General features: G+C 34.7%; 1 protein-coding gene across 9 annotated transcripts in view; it reads right to left on the bottom strand.

The window, feature by feature from the left end:
- Positions 1 to 23,784, bottom strand: part of LNPK (lunapark, ER junction formation factor) — a 75,667-nt gene that overhangs the window by 49,955 nt on the left and 1,928 nt on the right. For 3 of the 9 annotated variants that reach the window (XR_004969135.1, XM_036318641.1, XM_036318644.1), the window contains exons 2-6: positions 20,030 to 20,118; positions 17,993 to 18,034; positions 17,061 to 17,248; positions 7,288 to 7,346; positions 1,243 to 1,314 (exon numbers count right to left, since the gene is read on the bottom strand). Coding sequence is in view for 7 of the 9 variants with exons in the window: in XM_036318641.1 (XP_036174534.1) it covers positions 1,243 to 1,314; positions 7,288 to 7,346; positions 17,061 to 17,248; positions 17,993 to 18,034; positions 20,030 to 20,056 (388 nt within the window). In the remaining 2 variants the exon portion in view is untranslated. Of the gene's footprint in view, positions 1 to 1,227; positions 1,315 to 6,611; positions 6,700 to 7,287; positions 7,347 to 17,060; positions 17,249 to 17,992; positions 18,035 to 20,029; positions 20,119 to 23,784 lie in introns of those variants that run through there. The other 6 variants (XM_036318643.1, XM_036318646.1, XM_036318642.1 and 3 more) reach the window with 5 other exon arrangements.

Raw genomic sequence — 23,784 nt, 5'->3', positions numbered from 1 at the left:
GCAGAAAGATTAAGCGTTGCTCAGCAAACAATTTCTGATCGTTTACAAGCAATGGGAAAGATTTTAAAGGAAGGAAAATGGGTGCCACATCAACTGAACAAAGACAAATGGAAAACCGAAAAGTCATCAGTAAAATGTTGCTTCAACGGCACAGAAAAAAGTCTTTTTTGCATCGAATTGTGACTGGCAATGAAAAGTGGTTTTATTTTGAGAATCCCAAATGCACAAAATCATCGGTTGATCCAGGTCAACCATCAACATCGACTGCAAGGCCAAATCGCTTCAGAAAGAAGACAACGCCCTGCGTTTGGTGGGATCAAGAAGGTGTGGTGTATTATGAGCTTCTAAAACCAAGTGAAACCATTAATATTGATGGTTAATATTGCTACCGACAACAAATAGTCAATTTGAACCATGCTTTGATCGTGAAACGACCAGAATGTGCCAGAAGACACAGCAAAATAATTCTGCTTCATGATAACGTACTATCACACACTTCAAAACCAGTTAGAGACACATTAAAAGATCTTGCCTGGGAAGTATTAACCCACCCGCTGTATTACCAGACCTTACTCCTTCAGATTACCACTTGTTCTGACTGATGGCACATGCACTTTCTGAGCATCACTTCAAAACGTACAAAGAAGTGGAAAATAGGGTCTCTGAACGGTTTGCCTCAAAACAAGAAAAGCTCTATTGGGACGGTATCCACAAATTACCTGAAAGGTGGGGGAAATGTGTAGCTAGCGATGGACATTACTTTGAATAAAGCACTTTTGATGTTTCTCTTGAAATTATCGTGTTTTCTTTGATTACAAAATTTGCCACTATTAACTGGTACACCTAGTACATGCACAAAGGATCAAGAAAAATCACAAGAGTGTGGGGAAAAAGAAAACATACTTTCACAGAAGATAGAGAAATGCCAACAAATGCTGGAAAAAGGTAAACATATGTTCACAGGAGATAGAGAAATGATACAAGAGGGAGAGAAAAAGCGGGGGAACCACATGGGTTTTGGACTTTGAAGTTGATATTCTGCAAAAGACTGACCAATTTAAAAAGCACAGAGTCATAAAATCGGGAAGGGGTCCAATTAAAAGGGAGCATGAAGAGACACAAAACTACAGCATTTATAAGCTTTAGAAAAAAGGAGCCAAGTGGGTTACCCTCTTGGGACCCTCTCCCTACATGGGAGTTTGTATTTGCTTCCAATAAATGTCCAACCTTTTCACCTATCACCTTTTGTCCATGGCTTCGTTCTTCGAATCCATCTGGACAAGTACCCGGGAAAGAAATCATCCTTGCATCCTGCTCAGGAAATCAACCGAATCATTATTTTTATTTTCTTCTTGATATTTGCCTTTTATCATGTCAGCACTGTACATGATAAATTAATCACTTCTGATTAAAGGTAAGTGAAAGCTCCTCAATTGTATAGTTAAATGAATTTTGAAATATTAGAATATCCTTTATAGTTGTGTGAGCTCAGGGGGGAAAACTGCTGAAACTGTAGTTTGAACTCAAATAATGTATCTGCTACAAATTTGTGTGGAATGGAGATCTTGCTTCTTGTTTTAACTTTTCATAGCACTTTTTTAAAAAATTACTTTTTGTCATTACAACGTTATTTGTTTTCTAAATGACTTCATGGCAGTGTAGGTTTCACATATAGGATTGTTTGTCTTGAAATCTTAGTTTTACTCATTGATAACCATTATCAAGTCTGCAGCAAAAGCTAATTTCCAAAGCCAGTGAGTGGTTGAAGGTGGTTCCTCTCAGAAAAATTTCAATCTGGGCTCTGAGCTCAAAATAGCAAATAAAACTTTACCACTGCTAAACCATCAAACAGCTGTGTGGTAGAACAGGTCAAGATATTCATCTTCTACTTCTGATACAATTCACATATCTGATTATGGTTAAGTCTATAAGAGCAAATGAAGCTCCCCATTGACACTACTAGTTCAATAATAAGTAAATTCAAATATAATCTGTAAGTACCTGCTATTAAATAGTACAGTGACTAACCATATAATTCAAACACCTACAGTTTCACAAGCTTTTTTTGTTTCACACATATTTTTACTACCAAAAGTTGCATCTTAGCAGATTCCACTTCAGGTTGTACTGAGTTCATGTATGTATTTTTTCAACTTATCAACTTAACAAATATTCTCTCCAGGAGTTGTTCTACAGACTCTTCATAGAGGCCAATTCTTCAGTCATCTCAAGCTCAGCAATGACTCCTTAAGTAAACTACAAATGAGTAGTATATGTAACATCTGTCAATTCATCAAGAGCCGAGGAAGATCACTTGAAATCATTTGCCTTGTTTTTAAATTGACTATGTTGCTGCCAATGTTCTCAATTTTTCAAGCAAATATTCTTGCCAAAGATTACTAGTCAAACAAATATATTTTCTCTGAATACATTTCTTTAGCTGCAGCAAACACACACAATTTAATTAATTCACCATTGGTAAGTGCCTTTCTTTGCTTCATAAGCCACTCGGAAACTTACTTTGGTAGACATTCCATTTTCACCTTTTATTTTTACGAAGAAATTTTACTACGATGAGATATTCCATTTTAAATGTTCTAATTTTCTGACCATTGCTTTTCTGTGAGTTGGGAACATCATGATGAGTATTTAATGTAGTTATGTCAATGTATATTTGTATTCTTTTAGCACAACTATAATGTCATTGCATAATAAACACAATGCTTTGCGTTTTGATAATAAAATCTATACTGCATTGTGCCCTAAAAGTGCAACATTTAAAGTCCAATTTTCTGTTTTTGTTTTTACATGATGAATATGCACTGGTAACAAAAAATAAAGTTGTCACAAAACAGAAATACAGGTGGCACTTGAAATGCTGTCAAATTATAACTATGTCACTGTGGCAAGTCTGAAGTGTTGAGAGCACCAGTACAGTCTGTCACAACTACTCAATTCTACCATTATAGAATGAAAGCAGCTATACACAACACAAGTGAATAGGCATGGCTGTATTTCAATAAAAACAGAAATTTGAATTCCATACAAATTTAACATGCTACAAAATATTATTCTTTTGAATCTTTTCAATGATTTAAAAATGTTCAAACCCAACTAAAGGACTTGTATGCATGCATATAAGCATAACCAATGAACACAGACACTAGGGGGTGAGGGCATGTGCTGGGGGGGTGGGAGTGGCCAGGGAGGGGTCAATGGGGAAAAGGGAGACATATGTAATACTTTCAACATAAAGAATTTAAAAAAAGAAAGTGTTCAAACCATTCCTAGATCATGAGCTATACAAGGACCTATCTCACAGGCTGTAGTTGCCAACCCTTAATTTAATCTATACTTTCCAACTTGTAAAACAAAGGAAATAAAACTAATAGAGAACAAAAAGCAAGAACAAAATAAAACAAACCAAAAAAAAGGCAAGAACATGACAAATAGCTTCAGGCTTAAATACATATATGTGTGTGTGTGTGTGTGTATATACATATATATGTATATATGTAACCTGACTTTATGCTAAAAATAAGTGTAAGACTGCAAGACAATCTTTTATAAAGTCTATATTAAGTGTATATGCAATACCTATTCAAATGAATTAGTAACATTTTTTTTAAACAAAAGGATCCCTAAAATAAATTTTTAAAGCATAATCTTTTTATATAATAACCATGCCCCGATGTGCCTCTTTCTCTTTCATTCACATATTTGAAAAAAGTATATACAACAAACTCAATATCTGGTGAAATAAAAATGTTTAAATAAAAAATTTCACACATTTGATTTCCTTAGAAAAGTGTTTCCAAGGACTTACTGTGATTTTTACCATTTTGTTAGTTCCATGAAGTCAGAAAGCATATTTGTTTTAAACTTCTTACTATCCTCTCAGAAGCTACTATATTACTAAATACCACTGGAAACAATAATAAACTTAATTTCCTTAATCTGATTTTTAAAAATATCAATATTTTTTTAACCATATCAAATATCCCACTTAATGGTTAATCAGGAACTAGACAAGTTGACCTGCTATCCCACTTCAATATTATACTGGGTCTTAACCCATTAACTAAGGCAAGAAACATTTTAAAAGAGTAAGAATTGAAAAAGAAAAATTAGTACCATCAGGCCACATGTGTATAACACTTAACAGTGTTTATATGCTTTTACATGTATTTTTGTTTGGTACTTGGCAATAGTCCTGCCAAAACAAATATTTCTTTACATTTTATAAATTGAGGCTTAGATAATTTAAATTTATTTGTATGACAAAAAGATGGCCAGTATGGCTGTAGCAAAAATGAAAAAAGGAGAGTGGAAGGAGATTAAGGTTAGAGAAATGGAATAAGCCAGAGAGTTGAGGTAAGAATTCAAATTTTACTTTGGTTGCCATAAGAAATCATTAGAAATTTTAAATAGAAGAGACACAAGATCTAATTTAAAATAGATTGGTTATATAGCCCTGGCCAGGTGGCTCAGTTAATTGGAGTGTTGCCCCACTCCAATTGCAGGTTCGATTCTCAGGCTGGGCACATACCTAGGTTGCAGGTTCAATCCCTAGTCAGGGAGTGTGTGGGAGGCAACCGACCCATGTTTCTCTCTCACATCATTGTATCTCTATCTGTTTCTCTCTCTCTCTCTCTCTCTCTCTCTCTCGTATCTCTGTTTCTTTCTTTCTCTCTCTCTCTCTATCTTTCCACCTGCCCTTTTTCTCCCTCTAAAATTAATAAGAAAATAAATCCTCAGGTAAGGATTAAAAAATCTATATATAGGCTGTTACAAAACCACTGCAGTACTGCAAGCAAGAAATGATGATGACCTGAAGTAGAACTGTACTAGTGATAAAGGTTAGAAATAGTAAGATTCAAGATAATTTTAGAGGTAAAGATAATAGGACTTTGAAGGGGAAAGAGAAATGCATGTTAGACTAAAGGGAAATGGAGGCCAAATAGGTTTTTCCCCTCTAGATGATTGCATTGAGGCAGAATTATATGCCAATAGAGCAGTGGTTCTCAACCTTGGCTGCACATTAGAATCACCTGGATTTTAAAAAGATTCCCAGGTGATTCTAATGTGCAGCCAAGGTTGAGAACCACTGCAATAGAGAAAATCCAACAGAAACAGGTGATGCAAAAGAGAGGATAATTCCAGGAAAGGGTAATTATAAGAGCAAAGTTCTTGAGATGGCCAGACAGCATCTAGGATCCAGGGCATAAATGAGGGGCTTAGCCACATACAGGATCAAAGTCATTCTTCCAGAATTTCATGAAGGATGACAACATACTGAGTAACAGATGGAGCTAACGATATATTTGGTGGTAGAGGTAGCTCCCATCTGTTTACATCTATTTTCTCCATAAAGTGAGACTATCAGGTGAGAGTGGCCAGGTAGATTTTTGTGTGGTTTTGTTTATGGCTTTTGAATTTTTATTTGGTTGGTTAGTTTGTTAGTTGGTTGGTTGTATTTTGGTTTGGTTCTGAGATTTTGGCAGGGAGGTAGATGTTAGAAATTTGAGGAAAAATACAATCTCAAACAATGCTCTCAAAAAGGAAAACAGTGAATCTACCAGGGCAGTGGTCGGCACACTCATTAGTCAACAAAGCTAAATATCAACAGTACAACGATTGAAATTTCTTTTGAGAGCCAAATTTTTTAAACTTAAACTATATAGGTAGGTACATTGTTATGAACTTAATTAGGGTACTCCTAAGGCTTAGGAAGAGCCACACTCAAGGGGACAAAGAGCCGCATGTGGCTCACGAGCTGCAGTTTGCCGACCACTGTCTAGGGAACTATAAAATGGGACTGTGCAATGTTGAGTGTACATTGGTGTTTGCAATAAGTCTGGTCAACATGTTGTATGATTTTCCTCCAACAAATTTAGCTTTTCTGATGTAGGCATAGATTAAGCATATAAATGTTTTTAACTAGGACAGGGTTTTGGCAGTCACTGATTAAGCATATAATTATGTTTAAACAGGGTATGGTTTTGCCAGGCAAGTAGACTGGGAAAGAGGGCAAATGAATCAAGAGAGTCTGCAAGGGATGGTCAGGGCTAAACCACAGAACCTCAACTGGGTTCAAATAATGAGCAAGAAGGGCAGTTTGAAAGTCATATATCTGTACGACCCTTATCTGGATCCTGAGTCAAACAAACAAAATACTTTTAAAGCAAATTATATTTATGAGATAACTAGAAATTTAATACTCTCATATTTAATGATATTAAGAATTCTTTTCAAAGAAACAAATGAACAAACAAAACAAAACCAAAAAAACCTCACAGATACAGACAAGATTGGTAGTATCCGTGGGGAAGGAGAAGGGGAGGGTCAAATATATGGTGACGATGGAAACTAGACTATTGGTAGCTAGCAAACTATAGTGTATACAGATATCAAATTACAAGGTTGTACACCTAAAACTTACGTTATTACCCTATGTTAACCTCAGGATTTTTAAAAATTCTTTTCCAGCTGTTATAATGTATTATGTTAATTGCTTTAAAAGTCTGTTATGGATTGATATACTTGGGATATACTTCAGAATAATAATACAGAAGATAGATAAGTGGGGGTAAAAATGAAACAAAACTGACCATGAGTTGAAGACTCTTTAAGTTGTATGATAGCTATAAGAGGGTTCATTATATTATTCAGTCTACTTTTGTATATGTTTGAAATTTTCTATAATGAAAAGTTAAAACAAAAAAACAAAACACACAGAAAAAGAAAAGTTAAAACAAGAAAAGAAAACATAAGTCACATAAATTTTATTAAAAATTAAATTGGCATCGTTGGTTAATTATAGCTCATAGTTTTAAGACCTGAAAATTCTTAAAATCTGTACACATAGAGAATACAGACTATTTCATCATAATTTGCATATTTCAATAAAAACAAAAGCCTAGGGGCTGTGAGGTTACAAAGAATGGTGCAATTAATAAAATAAAAGATTTTTAACTGTATTTTACTCCATAATAACATAAGATTTATATAAAGATTAATTTAACAAATATAATTTCTCTTGACTTAGATGAATTATTTTGTTTTGTGTAAACAAAAATTCTAAATGAATAAGACAGAAATAACACAAATGAAAAGTAGAACCATCTTGATCATTCATAACCTTTCTTATGCTTCACAGTAAACAACTCTTCAATATATACCATGTTTGTCATTTCCATATAACATTGCATAACCTGCCATTTAATTACAAACCAATGCACTATGAGTTTTCTAATGCATTTATACAAACTTAGAAATTTAACTTACTATTTCTTTCTGTTCTCTTGGAAAAGAAGAAGATAAGCACTGTTCTTATGCTCCAGATGCTACAGAGGTGGCAAAATTCAAAAACAAAAATCATCATTAGAATAAGTAAATTAGAAGCCATATAAAATTAAAACAAATACACATTTCCCATTAGAGTTAGGTTCACTGTTTCCTTTTATATGTTGAAAATCAAAAAGTGCGCCTTTCTTTCAGAGACATCAGAAGTCTACCTGTGCTTTCAAAAGAGTTCTCAATCTAAAATCCATGGGCCTTCTGAGGCTCTTTTGAATTGCAAAATTGCCTTTGTTTAAATAAACACATTTCTCTGGAGAGATCACTGCTTTCATCGTTCTCAAAGAGGTCTATGAACTCAACAAAAGATTAGGAACAAAATTTAGAATCCCTTTGTACTAAGTATCAACAATTAAGATAGTGGTTCTCAATCTTGGCTGCACATTAGAATCACCTGGGATTGCGCTCACAAGATAGTCACAAGTGTGCTCTATTTCCTGGTATTCACATCTTTGTGTAGTCCTCTCTCATTAATGTTGATCTGTGTGACCAATAGCACATGGCAGGAAGGATAGCATGTCACAACAAGATTATGTTATAAAAGATTACAGCTTGCATCTTGGACCTCCTTTTCCACTCACTATCTTTCTCTCTCTTGGATTACTTGTTCTGAGAGAAGCCAGCTGCTATGACATGAGGACATTCAGGGAACTCTATAGAAATGCCCTTGTGGCAAGGGACAGAGATCTCTGGCAAACAGCCAGCGAGGAGCTGAAGCCTGCCAACAACTACATGTGTGAGCTTAGAAGTAAATTCTCCAGTCTTAGTTAAGCCTTGAGATGATTACAGCCCCAGCCAACAGCTTAAATGAAATTTGTACACTCTGTATATGAATAAAAGACCCTGAGCCAGAACCACCCAACTAAGCTGCTCTCACATTCCTGCCCCTCAAGAACTATAAAAGATAATAAACATTTGTTGATTTAAGCTACTAAATTCTGGGGCAATTTGTTAGACAGCAACAGATAACTAATACTTGCTTTTTATATTGTTATTTTTATGATCTGAAAACACCAAATAACCACACCAGATTCCCACATGGTACTTGAACAGCTACCTAAGCACTAAAAAACCCTTGAATATTGTCCTTATCAAGGAAAGGAAGATGAGAGAAGAGGTTAAACATAAGGCTCATAACCCTCACGGACCCCACAACAGTAGAAAAGTCCCCATGATATTTCTCCACTTCAAACAAATTGAAATAGTGGCAAGCTGAGAGATGAATTAGAAAAAAAGTACAGGGAACAAAAACAGAAAACATGAGAGAAAAAAATCACAGAGATAGTGCCTGGAATTCTACAGTAAATCAGTAAATTTTCTTAAATGAGTAGGAACTTTTTAGAAAACATAAGTAATTTTTGCCCTGGCCAGTATGGCTCAATTGATTGAGCATCGTCCAATGCACAAAAAAATTGCTGATTCGATTCCCAGTCAGGGCACATGCCCAGGTTGTAGGTTTGAGAGCTGGTCAGGGTGCATGCAACTGATTAATGTTCCTCTCTCACATAGATGTTTCTTTCTCCCTCTCTCTCTTTCTCTCTACACCTTCCTCTCTCCCTAAAATTAATAAGAATATATTTTTTTAAAAAAAACCAAACATGTAATTTTCAAAGTGTATAAACTACAAGAATTGAAATAGACTCCCTTACTTCAAAATAAAACTCATTAACCCACCATCATGGACAATAAAATTCTCTTTTTGGTTTTGATCAGAACTACTGCAGGAGAAAATGAGCTATCAAATTTCCATGTGTCAAGTCTTCAAGACTTGAAAGTGCATGTAAGTTATCCTTTAAGGCTAAATTAAATTAAATTCATAGCATTTTAAAAATAAAATTTCAAAAAAGAATTAAAGTACATCAGGAATCTATGTTTTAGTTATCTCAAGAAAGGTTTTTCTCTCCAAATTAAACATAATTTATGAAAATGTGGCAACATATTTTCTGAAGACATTAAAGATACCATTACTGACTCCTACTTTGAGAAAGGTGACATAATCAACATTTCCCCTTCCTCTTCTGGAAATAATCCAAAAAGCAAAATCAAAAATTCCTTTTCTGGTAAAACTAAAATACAGCTAAAACCCAACCCTCAAAATATGTGTTAGGGCTCCCAAAAGCAATGGAAATCATGCTGGGAATCAAAAGAGTGGAAGCAGAGAAGAAAAATGGCTTATCTCACAAAGAGGTAGCAAGAGAAACTTCTCAAGGTGTAATAAAGCCTTGTTTATCACAATGAAAATAAGACATACATGCTATAGGCAGAAACTGCTTAGTGTGGTCCCATCAATGACACAGAGAAGGCGGAGCTTAAAGAGAAATCATTCATTCATTCTGCCAAACTTAAGCGCTCTCTTTCCAACAACCACATAAGCCCTATCCAATTTATTGAAATGTTTTTAGGTGAGATTTAAATACTATATAAAACTAAAAATGAAAAGATATATAGGTCTCAATATTTATAACTATGTTGACTATTTTGTCTGTTTATTTAACTATCAAAGGTTTTAGCAAGACTAATCTTCATATTCAGACAGAAGAAGAATGATTTATTTTGATATAAGGCAGGCATCAAGCTTTATATTTAATTTTTATCTATTTTTCGGTATAACTCAACATCATTTCCCCCCCAATGATTTGAAATGTCATCTCTATCATATATAAAAACCATACATAAAAAATCATTTGGGGATTTATTCCTGGATTCTGTGTCTCTTTCATTGGTCTCTGTCTCTATTTATATGCTGTACCAAACTTTTAATTAACAAAGTTTTATAATGAATTTGATGCCTTGTAGGCCTCTGCTTCTCATTCTTCTCCTTTTTTAGAATTTCCAAGACGATTTTTAGGTGCTTATTTTTCCATTAAAAATTAAAGAAGGGTACCATGATTATTAAAGCATTGTTATTTTTATTATGATAACACACTTTTTAGATTAATCCAGGGAAAACTGATCTCATTACAATATTGAGTCTTCAAATCAAAGAATAGGATGTGTCTCTTAATTATGTCTCAGTACATAATTCTTTAAGTATAAAATCTATCAAGTGATTATCTATCAATATTCAAATATTATCAATATTGCAAAGGGAATACTTGCGAAATGATTTTCTTACCTACCAAAGTAAATACAGTTGACTTTTGACAACACAGATTTGAACTATGTGGGTCCACTTATATATGGAATTTTTTTCAATAAATGTTATTTTCTCTTCCTTATTATTTTCTTAATAACATTTTCTTTTCTCTAGCTCACTTTAAGAATACAGTGTAATACACATAACATACAAAATATGTATTAATCAACTATTTATGTTATCATTAAGGCTTCCTGGCAATAGTAGGCTATTAGTAGTTAAAACTTTGGGGGGGGTCAAAAGCTATATGTGGATGGATTTCTAGCTGCATCAGAGTGGGGGAGGGGGGGGATCATTGCCCCTATCTCCACCTGGTTCAAGAGTCAATTGTCAAAACACCGGAGATTGCTGCCTCGCACAACCACTTCAAAAATACAACTAAAAGAAGGAACGGACATCATCCATAACCACAGGAAGGCTGGCTGAGTGGAAATTCTACAATTAGAATGAAAGAGAAAAGCATACCGAGACTCAGAGGAGGTGCGGTGCAGAAGTAAAATACAAAGGTGCAGAGGTGCATGCTGAGAGGGCTGGCGGCTGAGGTCACAATTGTCTTTTTCAATCGGGAGGGAGTCTCAGGCTCTGAGCTCCAGTTCCAGGGGAGTCTCTGGGAACCCAACTCATACGGGAGAAACGGGACTGTCCGGCATCATTTGGAACTCAGGGGCAGCTTTCTCTCGGAGGCACACGCAGCCATTGCCTGGGCCTCTAAGGACAGGACTGAGAGAAGCCATACTGCTCGCTCCACCCATCCAGTTGATCCCCTGGGGCTCCGTCCCGCCCAAGCTGTGCTAGGAGGCTTTTGCATATGAAAGGCCCAGCACTTTGTAATCTGAAAACTACTTAACAAACTGCAGCTGCCCAAGGCCCCAGGGCAACTTGCATTGCTATACAGCTGGCTTCTGCAGAGTAGCCTCAGGCAGAGGCTAGATTAGCACCTCCTTAGATCCAAGAGCCAGTGTACCCAGTGGTCAGAGAGGGACCATCCAATTATAACTCCACAGATCCATAAGGGACACACTCAGGGGGCAGACTCAGTGAGCACCAAAGCCCCACTGAAGCAAGTCTTGCCCCATAACGGTGTCTGCAGCACAGAAGTTCTCCCACTGTAGACACAGCTGAATCTCACAGCCAATTGGCCTGGAGGTCAAATCCTCCCAGTGTTACCTACAACAATCAAGGCTTAACTACAACAAAACTGTGCACAAAGCCCACAAGGGGGTGCACCAAGAGTGTCTACCTCAGGTAATTGGGGAGGCTGAGCCACCGGGCCCTATAGGACACTTAGCACAGAAAGCCACTCTATCGACATAGCGAAGCATAAAAAATGCCAAGACAAAGAAACAGGACACAAATGACAGAAATAGAGGAGAGCACACTACTGGATATAGAGTTCAAAACCACACTTTTAAGGTTTTTCAAGAACTTTCCAGAAGCCACCAATAAATGTAGTGAGATCCTCAAGAAATCTAGTGAGACCCTCAATGTTGTGATAAATAACCAACTAGAAATTAAGCATACACTGACTAAAATAAAGAATGTTTATACAGACTCCCAACAGCAGACCAGAGGATCACAAGAATCAAGTCAAAGATTTGAAATGCGAAGAAGCAAAAAACACCCAACTGGAAAAGCAAAATGAAAAAAGAATCCAAAAATACCAAGATAGTGTAAGGAGCATCTGGGACAGCTTCAAGCGTGCCAACATCCAAATTATAGGGGTGCCAGAAGAAGAGAGAGAGCAAGATATTGAAAACCTATTTGAAGAAATAATGACAGAAAACTTCCCCTACCTGGTGAAAGAATTAAGACTTACAAGTCCAGGAAGCACAGAGAATCCCAAACAAAAGGAATCCAAAGAGGACCAAACCAAGACACATCATAATTAAAATGCCAAGAGCAAAAGACAAAGAGAGAATCTTAAAAGCAGCAAGAGAAAGACAGTCAGTTACCTACAAGGGAGTATCCATACAACTGTCAGCTGATTTCTCAACAGAAACTATGCAGGCCAGAAGGGAATGGCAAGAAATATTCAAAGTGATGAATAGCAAGAACCTACAACCAAGATTATTTTACCCAACAAAGCTATCATTCAGAATTGAAGGTCAGATAAAGAGCTTCACAGATAAGGAAAAGCTAAAGGAGTTCATCACCACCAAACCAGTATTATATGAAATGCTGAAAGGTATCCTTTAAGAAGAGGAAGAAGAAGAAAAAGGTAAAGATACAAACTATGAACAACAAATACACATCTATCAACAAGTGAATCTAAAAATCAAGTGAATAAATAATCTGATGAACAGAATGAACTGGTGATTATAATAGAATCAGGGACATAGAAAGGGAATGGACTAACTGTTCTTGGGGGGGAAAGGGGTGTGGGCGATGCGGGAAGAGACTGGACAAAAATCGTGCACTTATGGATGAGGACAGTGGGTGGGGAGTGAGGGTGGAGGGTGGGGTGGGAACTGGGAGGAAGGGAGTCATGGGGGGGGAAAAAGAGGAACAAATGTAATAATCTGAACAATAAAGATTTAATTTAGAAAAAAAAAATTGTAACACACACACACACACACACACAAACAGCTGTAACAGGAGAATAAAGAGAGAACCTGGCTGGGGAACCTGGCTAGGCTGATGATCAACGGAAAAAGAAGAAAAAACAAAAAAAGAGTCAATTGTATCCTCCTTGAGTAAAAATATCAGGAAATGTTCACAGATATCTTCTCCTTTAAAAGCCAACTATAGTTGATGAGAGATACTTTGTATTCTTATTAGAGTGCCATGAAACAAATATTTAACTTTCTTCAAAAGGGCTACAAATGATCACTTCTCAGCCTTTTGGCTGAAATCAAGCCAAGTACCTGTTTTTATCAGTGTAAAAGACTACAAATTATGTTTTTCAACCTTCTAGCTGGATTGAGAAAATATGTTACTAGCTAGTTGGAAGAAGGAGGTATGTGAAAGAGGCATAAAAATTATACAATATCAAAGCCCTAACCTCAAATGGCTTTCAATTTATTAGTACAACAGGGATTTTCAACCAGTATGCCACATCATACTGGTATGGCACAAGAATTTGTAAAACATGCAATACCCGATTATTTAGTCAGGAGTACTGACCTCTTTCCTCTTACACTGTCAAATAAAAAATGACAACAGCCAACACAACAATAGCGGTCTGGTGTGAATAAATCAATATTATACCTTTTTAATTTTTTTGTCAGATTGGCAAAAGATTATTCTTTGGTGTCACGTAATTTTAGTAATTAGTTTATGTGTGCCATGAGTTGAAAATCACTGTGGCAGAAAAACATTGCTTGTAGAGTCTGTCAAGATAGAGACAAAGCTTCATGGTTGTTCGCTCTTAGAAAATGAACCAACTCTCGAGGTAATGCATATCTGCCAGCATAATGTAGAAATACAAAAATTTAACTGTAACCCATATCTTCCCCCTCACTAAGCATTAATACTCCTATGAAATAAGGTCAGCATTTATACTATAATTTCATTTTAGTAAGAGTTGCAAAGATCAGAGACATATATATTATTGAATCTGAAAGGCAGAAAAACAATAGGTTGAAATCACAGCAAGTTCCTCCATATTACAACCTGAAAAGAAGATATAATAAAACCTCAAAGCATCTTATGTAATATATTGATAATCTACCATAAAAGACAATTTTGAAACAGTTATGATTATGCAATATATGCTAAGCCCTGAATCCATGACTTCTCAGTCCAGTAAAAGTATTTGGAAAACCTGGACTCAAGAGATAGTCACTTTTTGCACTTATTGAGTAGATTTCTAAGCTGTGCAAACAATAAAGACAGTGATAAGTAAAGCAATACATTTTATTGCTCCTTTTGCCTACATTTCTTTAAGCAAACCCTCAAAACTTTTATTTCCAAGGGAAAAGAGTCCAAGGATAAGCTTGAGCAATACTCACACTACACACAAAAGAAAATGTCCTTTGGTAAGTCTTCTTCTATCTACCATAACATCCACTTTCATGTTGTTTTATTTTATTTCATGCTTTTTTGATTGTCATCAATCAGAAGGACAATTCTATTCTTTGTTGGGTAACTGTTCTATGCTTCCAAGAGAGAAAAGTTCACTGAAATAGAAGCTGCAGCAGTTGAGAACCAGGTCACAGATATGAATGAGACAAAGTGAGAAATGGCTCTGAAGCTTAGCCAGCCAAGAAATACTAGATGCAGGTGATGCAGAACAGTCAGAGGACACAGTAAGAAGAATAAAGCTTCATACTCAAAATAGTAGAAAGATCAAAATGAAGAAAAACAAATATTTTAAAATAATTGAAATTTTTCTACTTTTAAAAACAATTAGTATATGATTTGCAAAAAAAAAAAAAAGTCTTCTGACTCATAACAGCAGTTCCAGAAAATCACAGTTTGTGGGTAGCCATTAAAATTAGCACAGTAATGCTAATTCCCTTTCCAAATTTCTTTTCTCCCCTCTTTTTATGAAAAAATACAAGGAAAATGAGAGAAAGCCGCACAGCATTATAAAGTCTGCTACTAGACCTAAAGTAAGAAGCATTCCAAAAGATTTCCAAAGGAAAATAAAATGGCAAGACATTTATTCTGTAATGGTATGCCCTCAATTTTTGGTTCTTTTTTCTACCTACAAAGTTAAAATTTTATAAGCTCCAGGAGTTCCAATTTGAAAATATACCTTAAAGACTAAGACAAAAAAAATTTTTATTATAGTAATCCCTAAGAAAAAGATCCTATCCTTCCCCCATGTCAAACCAAAAAAACTAAGAATCACCACCTTGATTCCGCCTTTTCCCTTACCTGTTATTTTCTACCATCAAACTATCTCAGTTTTACTTCCAAAACACAAGTCATCTACACATCTCCACTGGCACTGGGCAATCCAACCCATCTTCCATTTTTAGATTACTTCTATAATAGCCTCCTCCCCATTTCTACTCTTGTCCTCCTCTTAATCTCTACAAAGCAGCACACATGATCCTTTTAAGTTAAATCGCAAGCCATTCTTCCATTAAAACCTGTACAAACTTCACATTTCACCCAAAATGAAATTCAAACTTTTTTCCATGATTCTCCATGATCTAGATCCTGCCTGATTCTGCAAGCTCACTTCCTCTCCATTACAAATGCCAGATATACCTATCTTTTTGACCCTTAAATAAGTCACGCTCTTACTTTACAGATTTTACATTTTTTATTCTCTCTTCTTATACAGGAGAATTACTAGAAAGATCTCTCAACTCTTGAATTTTGGTGTTGTTTTTAGGACTTAAAGAACACATTGAGCCCAGCTGGTATGGCTCAATGGTTGAGCGCCAATCTGTGAACCAGGAGGTCATGGTTAGATTCCCATGCAGGGCACATGCCCAGGTTGCGAGCTCAATCCCCAGTAGGGGGTTGTGCATGAGGCAGCCGATCAATGGTTCTCTCTAATCACTGATTCTCTCTCTCTCCCTCTCCCTTTCTCTCTCTGAAATCAACAAAAACATATTTACAAACAAATAAATAAAATAGAAAGATTATCCTAGTGGGTCTAATATAATCTGTTAAACCCTAAAAGCAGAGCTTTCTACACCCGAGGGCAGAATACAGCAAAAGAGTCAGAGAGATACAGCAGAAGTTGAATGAAGATTCTCCCCACAGAGACCCTAGATAAGACCCCAGGCCAGCTAATAACCTTGACTTAGACCTGTAAGACCCTATACAGGGAACCAGTCAAGCCTTCTGTTCTCACCTGCACAACTGTAATACAACAAATGGGTGTTGTTTTAAGCCACTAAGTTTGTGGCAGCAATAGAAAATAAATACAAAGGACGTTCTCTGACCCCCACCTCCTCCCCAGATTGTGTGAGGGCCCCTGTTAATCCTCCCATAGCATTTGGCACTTTTTTCATAATATTCATCATACTTAGTACTTAATTTAATGTATGCTGTCTAAACTCTACAGTCAAAAATTTTGGTTTTTTGTGTACCATACACCATTATAATCCAATGTCTATGCAGTTGGTACCCATAAAGGTGTATTGACTGAATGGACAAATTTTTTATTCAATTCTCAATCACATTACATCTTCTGTAGTGTACTAAATTATAAAATATTTCTATCATAAGGGCCAATTGTTTTATAGCAGTGATTAAAAAGAGGGGAAAACAAGTAGAATGAATGGAATATATTCAGAATCATTGGGGCAGTTGTTCCTTTTGATTTACAAACCCTCCCTCACTTGCCACTACCCACAATTTGAAATGCCCATTCCATGCCCAATACACATAGGGAAGATAGATCTCTATTAGAGAATCACAAAAGATTGCCAGAGTCTTTATTACTAATGTCACTGGGTCATATTCCTCAGGTATGTTGAACTATATGAAAAGGCTCAAAACATCATTTTACTTTTTTAAAGAAATATTTTTCAAAATGCAAAAACAACACATATTTATTCAATCTGAGACATTGCTTTTTTTCTAATTAAAAAAAGACTAAATATATTAAAACTATCTAATCAGAAAGAGGAAAAGTCAACAAAAAGAACAATTTACTTACATCAATGGGAAAGTAAAAAATGGGAGTGTCATGGCAAGTCTTGCTGTAAGTTCATCGGGAAGATACCACAAGTATACAATTAAACATGTAAACAGATAGAGAATTGAGGAGTAAAGAATTAATCTTCCAACCCATAATTTTTGTAGTCTCTGATTTTTTTCCCTAAATTCTTCCAATGCTTGAATTTCCTGTTAAGAGAAAATTATTTTATACTATTTAATCTCAAATTTCATAAACATGTTGACAAAAATTTTTCACATGAAAGAGATTATATAGAAAGAACTCTTAAATTTCAATGAAATAGAATATCTTAATATTTTAAAATAGAACATAATATGAAAAACTAAAATTAAAAATACCTATTCTGACAAATCACTTTTTTAAATGCAATATTTTAAGATACCGTTTTTAACCTATCAAAAATTGGAGGTTTGAAACTAGCATCAATAAATAGTATTAAATCAAATAGGAATTCTCCTGTATAAGGTCTATAAAATATTTGGCTATAAAAAGAATTCATAAATATTGAAACAGTGATCTATACTATATTTTTCAATCCATTCATCGCTCTCAGTATTCCCAAGAAATAGCCATTTTTAATAATCATAGAAAGCATAAAAAGCTGTGAAGTTTGAAGACTAATAAAAATTGTTGCAGACTATTTTATAATCTACTTTATCCACCTGTAACATTGGTTTGCACAATGCTGTACACATCTAATTCCATTAGAACAGGCACTATCGCTTGGCACAATCTTAAATCAGTGATAGACTGGATTTTTTTGAGATTATGTAACATCAGAGTTTTCATGCTTACTCTCTATCATCTCTAAATTCCCATACCAGATCCAGTCTCCAAAATAATATATACTAAAATAGTATTTACATAATACCTAAAATGGATTTAAAACACCCCAGAGACAAAGAACTTACCTTATCTATATTTTCCAGAACTTCTACAGTTGAAGGTTTTGTCTGTTACAGAAACAGAAATGAGACACAGCATTAAAACTTGGTATTGCAAATTTAGAAACACCTTGATTTATATAATCATAAAAGAACACTTTAACTGAAAATTGTTTTTTTCAAATGCTGTCAACCTATATATATTCCTGTTTATTTATAAATAAAATTTAGATTTAAAAAAATTATAATTATAAACAAGACTATATAAGTAAGATTAAATAAGCATTTTTCACTTAACGTCTTTTTAGTCCTAGAAGTACCTTTAACTGATAGCTCCATTTTTACCATTCGTAAACACAACAGAACATATTTTTATCAAGAGAAACAAATTTTCCTCCAAGAAAATTTTCTCAGATATTATTCAAAAAAAATTCATATATTAAAAATTCAAGACTAAAATTAGTCTGATTTTCTATTGCTAAAACGTCAGTTAGGACTCTGGAGGTCTAAATCATTCTGAATTCCTAAAGTACTTCTCTGAAGATCAGATTTTAAAAAGGCATCTAAAAATACTTCATTAAAGCAGAGCTTGCCCTGGCTGGTTTGGCTCAATGGATAGAGCGTTGGCCTGTGAACTGAAGAGTCCCAGGTTTGATTCCGGCCAGGGGCACATGCCTGGGTTGCGGGTTCAATCCCCTGTGGGGGACCTGCTGGAGGCAGCCAATCAATGATTCTCATCATTGATGTTTCTTTCTCTTTCCCCTTCTCTCTGAAATCAATAAAGAAATATATTAAAAAAAAAAAAAAAAAAAAAGGCAGAGCTTGTTTGTTAAAGGTGTTTTTAATACCACCTAGAATAAAAACCAGCCAAAATGACTCATACAACACTTGAGAAAATGTTTACCAATTATATACTCAACAATCTAAGTGAGTAATGAATATCAATTCATTGTAGTTCCCACAAGAGTTGTTAACATTAGGTTGAACCATATGAAATTGCTATTTATGTAAGTCAAAGCTGTTGAAAACTGGCAATTTCATATGGTCCAACCTAACACAAGAGACAAAAAAAATAGATAAATTTGATCTTCTGTAAAAAGATTTCTAAAGGAGGGCAGGGGTAAATATAATGCAAATCCAAAACAGAGCAGTTCCAGCAATAGCTGAAAACTAAATTGTGTACCAAGTATTACTAGACTCCATTATTATGGTAAAAAGGAGTCTAAAATAAGCAAAGTAATTTTTCCTAGACCAGTGATGGTGAACCTTTTAAGCTCCGAGTGTCAGCATTTTGAAAAACCCTAACTTAACTCTGGTGCCGTGTCACATATAGAAATGTTTTGATATTTGCAACCATAGTAAAACAAGGATTTATATTTTTGATATTTATTTTATATATTTAATGCCATTTAACAAAGAAAAATTAGCCAAAAAAATGAGTTTGCATGTCACCTCTGACACGCGTGTCATAGGTTCGCCATCACTGTCCTAGACTATATTACCTCCTCTTATATTAGAGAAGAATATTTATCAATGTATTTTATATTTTCTAGCTCTAAAGTTGAGCTATTTCCTCTAAAGAATTAACCAATTAAAATCAGACTGCATTTTTAAATCTGTTTAACCTATATTTCCTGAAAGTATATTTAGTGTGACTTCAGTAAATATTTGCAACAAGTTTTAAGCAAAGAAATATAACCTGTAAAAACGTAAGTACTGTATAAAATACTATTTTCAACTATCTTTCAAATAAGATTGAAATGTAGGTATTATGAGAAAAAAAAACAAGAAAGGTAACTACTCGTACATGAATACATAGAGACATAAAAACAATTCATAAGTCAGAATGAAAAAATTGTTAAACAGAGACATTAGACATCTATATAGCAAGTAGAACTCTGAAGTCCAAATAAAAAACTAATTTCTAAGAGAAGAAAAATTAGAGTCAGGGATAATATCAAACTACTATTCAAGTCTACATCACAAAGGAGACTCTCACAAATAGCTTTATTGGACACTTTCATATCAGACTAAAAAGTTGACTGTAAAGAAAAGTTAACTTACCCTCCATCGGGAAAATAATCCACCCATCTTTTAATTGTAGAAACTGGGCACAATGATAAATACCATCAATTGTCCAAAGAAATTCCCAGCTAGAAATAAAACAAGCACTTAAAAAATTTAAGTTACAACACACAGCCTATCCACTATAATTTAGATGTTGTAGTACTCCTTAAAAATACTATAGAAGATTAATTTCTTTGGACTCCACTTATGTGAAATTTTAATTTAGACAGTCTTGGGATAGAGTCCATCCTTTAAAAAATCCTTTCTTCCAAACTAGGACATATTTAAAAGTGAAGATAAAGCTGGAAAAGCTTTTTAATGGCAAGGCATTTTAGAAGTGTATATTTATACTACTTTGCAATTTTCTGTTCTTTAAAGTAAGTCCCCCGTATTGTTCTTGTCAGAAAAGTTTTAATTTTTATTTTCATTCTACATGACTAAACACAACTTTTTCATTCAGCTGTCTCCAACTAGTTATTTGAAATTAAAGGTATTTTACAATGTTTAGAATAATATCACCTTACAAGTAATAATATAGAAACCCAACTGGATTTGAATAAGAAAACAAGGTTTTCAAGGCTACCTGTGACCTTGAGTAAATCATTTCATGTTTCTGAACCTTAATTTTCTTTTCTGTAAGTTAGAGTTAATGCTATCACTTTTCACAGAATAGCCTTCATTGTTACCATTTTACAAGAAAATTAAGTTAAAGAGGTTTAGTGATTTGTCCAATAGCTCAGAAAAAAACATGGCCAAAAGCCACTCTATCTTCCGAGTTCTCATCTGTTCACTACTGTTTAAAACCCAAATAAACATTTCTCTCTAAAACTGTATCTAAGTCCCCCTCAAGTTAGTTGATCTTCATGTCAGCTATCTGTATAGCCTCTTCATTTAGTTGTTTTTCTATTACTCTGAAATGTGTTCTAATATTACCATATGCTTGAAAATGTATCAGCAATTATATTCTAAGTCAATTTACCAGTCAATAATTATACAATTTTTTATTCTTTTAAGTTGAACCAGTGAAAGTACACTTTCAAACTTATATATATTTTACCAGGTTATAGTTACATATTGCCAATGTATAAAACTATTTCATTTCCATAAAATAAAAAGTTGGGTCATGATTCTTAACATTTTTTAAACCATATATGTAATAAAAAAAATAATAATAACGCCAGTACCAAATAGGTACTCTCTGCAACACTACTGATAGGCTAGAATTAGCACAAGCCATACCTATCTTGGACTTTTTTGGTTAGAGAAGTAACAAAGAGCCTAACTATAAAATACTTTCACTTACAGAATAATTTTTACAGACAGAAATAACTATAATCAGTCCCAAAATTTTTTGAAGTTTATAAATATAACTAATGTTATAAGCCATATTTAAGTTGCAATCTAAATATTATTAATCCTTCAATATTAACTCAATATTCAAATTTCTAAATGCAGTTGTAGGAAATCCAGGAACTTTAATGAATGAAAGTATACATTTCTGAGTTAAGACATTAAATAGACCTTAAAATCTTCTTAAGATGCTAAAAAATAATCAAGAAAGATGACTGGGAAGGGGAGATTCAGATGAACCACTTTAAGTTGGTATTTTCAAAGTATACATCATCCCATTATTTTGAAACTAATGTATGGTTATCTAGTTTTGTACACAACTGACCTACACATTTTGATTTGTAACAGACTTACATGCCAAGTTAAGTTTGTAGCCATCACAAATCAGAATTTTTAATATTTGAAAGTAATAACAACAATGGTAATATCAGTTAAACACTTGCTAAGCACTTACACTCTCGCAGGCCCTAAAATAAATGCTTTATTACATGAATGTTATCATTCAGATACTACTATTGCTCCATTTTATAAATGAGGAAACTGAGGCTAGGGAAGTGAAGTAATTTATTAAGGCCCCAAATATATTAGAGCCAGACACATTTTAGTTTTGATTTTTTTAAAGCAACCAGTTAACACAAAATCAGAAATAAAGTCTAGTTTATATATGTGATTGAACTATCTATAATAATAAAAGGGTAATATGCTAATTAAACCAGATGTCTTCCTGAAGTCATTCCAGACATCCTTCCTGACCAAGCCGGGGCCAGAGGGAAGCCAGCCTGGGTCCTGGGTGCCTGTGGGTGGCCCGAGGGAAGCCAGCACAGGTCCCGGGTGCCTGCGGACGGCCGGAGGAGGGAAGCCAGCCCAGGTCCCAGGTGCCTGCGGGTGGTCAGAGGAGGGCAGCAGCCAGGGTCCCAGGTGCCAGCAGCCAGGGGAAGGAAGGCCTACTCTTGCATGAATTTTCGTGCATCGGGCCTCTAGTTCATATATAAAATACATGAAAGCACCTGTGCCATTCTCATATAGCTGGTAAACAGAGATACTGAAGTGGAAAATAAGTTATAAACACAGGAGACAGTGTTAGTATAGTATATCATGTAGCCCAATTCCTTCATTTGATTAACTTTGAATGCATAAATCTGCGTGGAAGAGATGCTAATGGTTTGCCAAAATCAGGCAACTCCAGCTAGAAGCAGAACTGACACTAGAAACCTGCAGGCACTTCCTTTGTTTATTGTATAGCACTTTTAAAATAAGTATAATGTGAAATATATGCATAAAATTGTAATTAATACTGATTTTGACATCAATTATTTGCTTGGAGAATTGTTTTGGAATTAATGAAACAAACTATGGCTTAGCCTTCAAGATCCCTGAAGCAGAGGATTGTGCTTTTCAATTTGTCCTCTAAAACATTAGAGTAACAGTCATTAAATGCCATATCTATGCTTTCAGGCTCATAATCAAAGAACCAGTAAACCCTCATTATTCCAGCAATTTTCCTATCAATTTCTGGTATTTGTTAAAGAAGCTAACTTACTATAATGCACATGTAATGTTATAAAGATATAAAAGTATAACAAAGTTAAATAAATCAACTATTTCTCTATAGCTTTAATTTCATACCTCTTCTATTTTCAAACACTTTTTCCCTCCTTGCCACCCAAACATCTTAATTCCAATTCCTGTGACCCATTACTTACTATAAGACCTTGGGCAAATAGGTTACCCTCAGTTATTCAATATCTTCATCTTCAAAGGAGGGATAGTTAAGGACCGTCTTAAATGTTGAAAGGCTTAAATGACATCATGCCTTCAAAACGATTTAAAACAGTGCCTGACCCATATTAATTTCTCAATACAAATTGTTGTTTTAACTGCTATGATCATTGCTGTTTTCTAGCCCATCTCTACTTCCTTTCAACACATAGAAATTACATTGGGACCAAATAACTAGCATTTCTTTCTGAAGTATAAATCAATGTGCTTGTCCTTGAGTGGACAGATGGCTCAATTTCAAGTGGCTTATCCCCAAGAACTCTCCCATGAACATGTACAGAGAGCCTCTTTCCACTCTGATATCATAATGGGACTTGACATGACCTTACAAACGAGGTGCATCTAATATGTTTTCAATGAATAATAATGCCCCCATAGTACATGATGTTTTTTTCTATTAACTGCAATTCACACTCAGGTTTGGATGTTAAAATTTAAAATCTTGGGGCATGTTATTTTTAGATTTTCAGCTCATTTCAAGTCATATTAAAATAATGGAGTAGAAAAAGTCTAGGTTCAAAATATGACTCAAGCACATACTAGCTATGTGATCTTGGGTAAATTAAATTCTAAGCCTCAGTTTCTGCATTTGTAAAGTGGCAAAAATATCTATACTTCACAGA

The sequence above is a fragment of the Myotis myotis genome, unplaced genomic scaffold, assembly GCF_014108235.1.
Source record: "Myotis myotis isolate mMyoMyo1 unplaced genomic scaffold, mMyoMyo1.p scaffold_m19_p_8, whole genome shotgun sequence".
NCBI lineage: Eukaryota > Metazoa > Chordata > Mammalia > Chiroptera > Vespertilionidae > Myotis > Myotis myotis.
The sequence above is the reverse complement of the archived record's forward strand: the minus strand, read 5'-3'. Positions and strand labels throughout refer to the sequence as shown.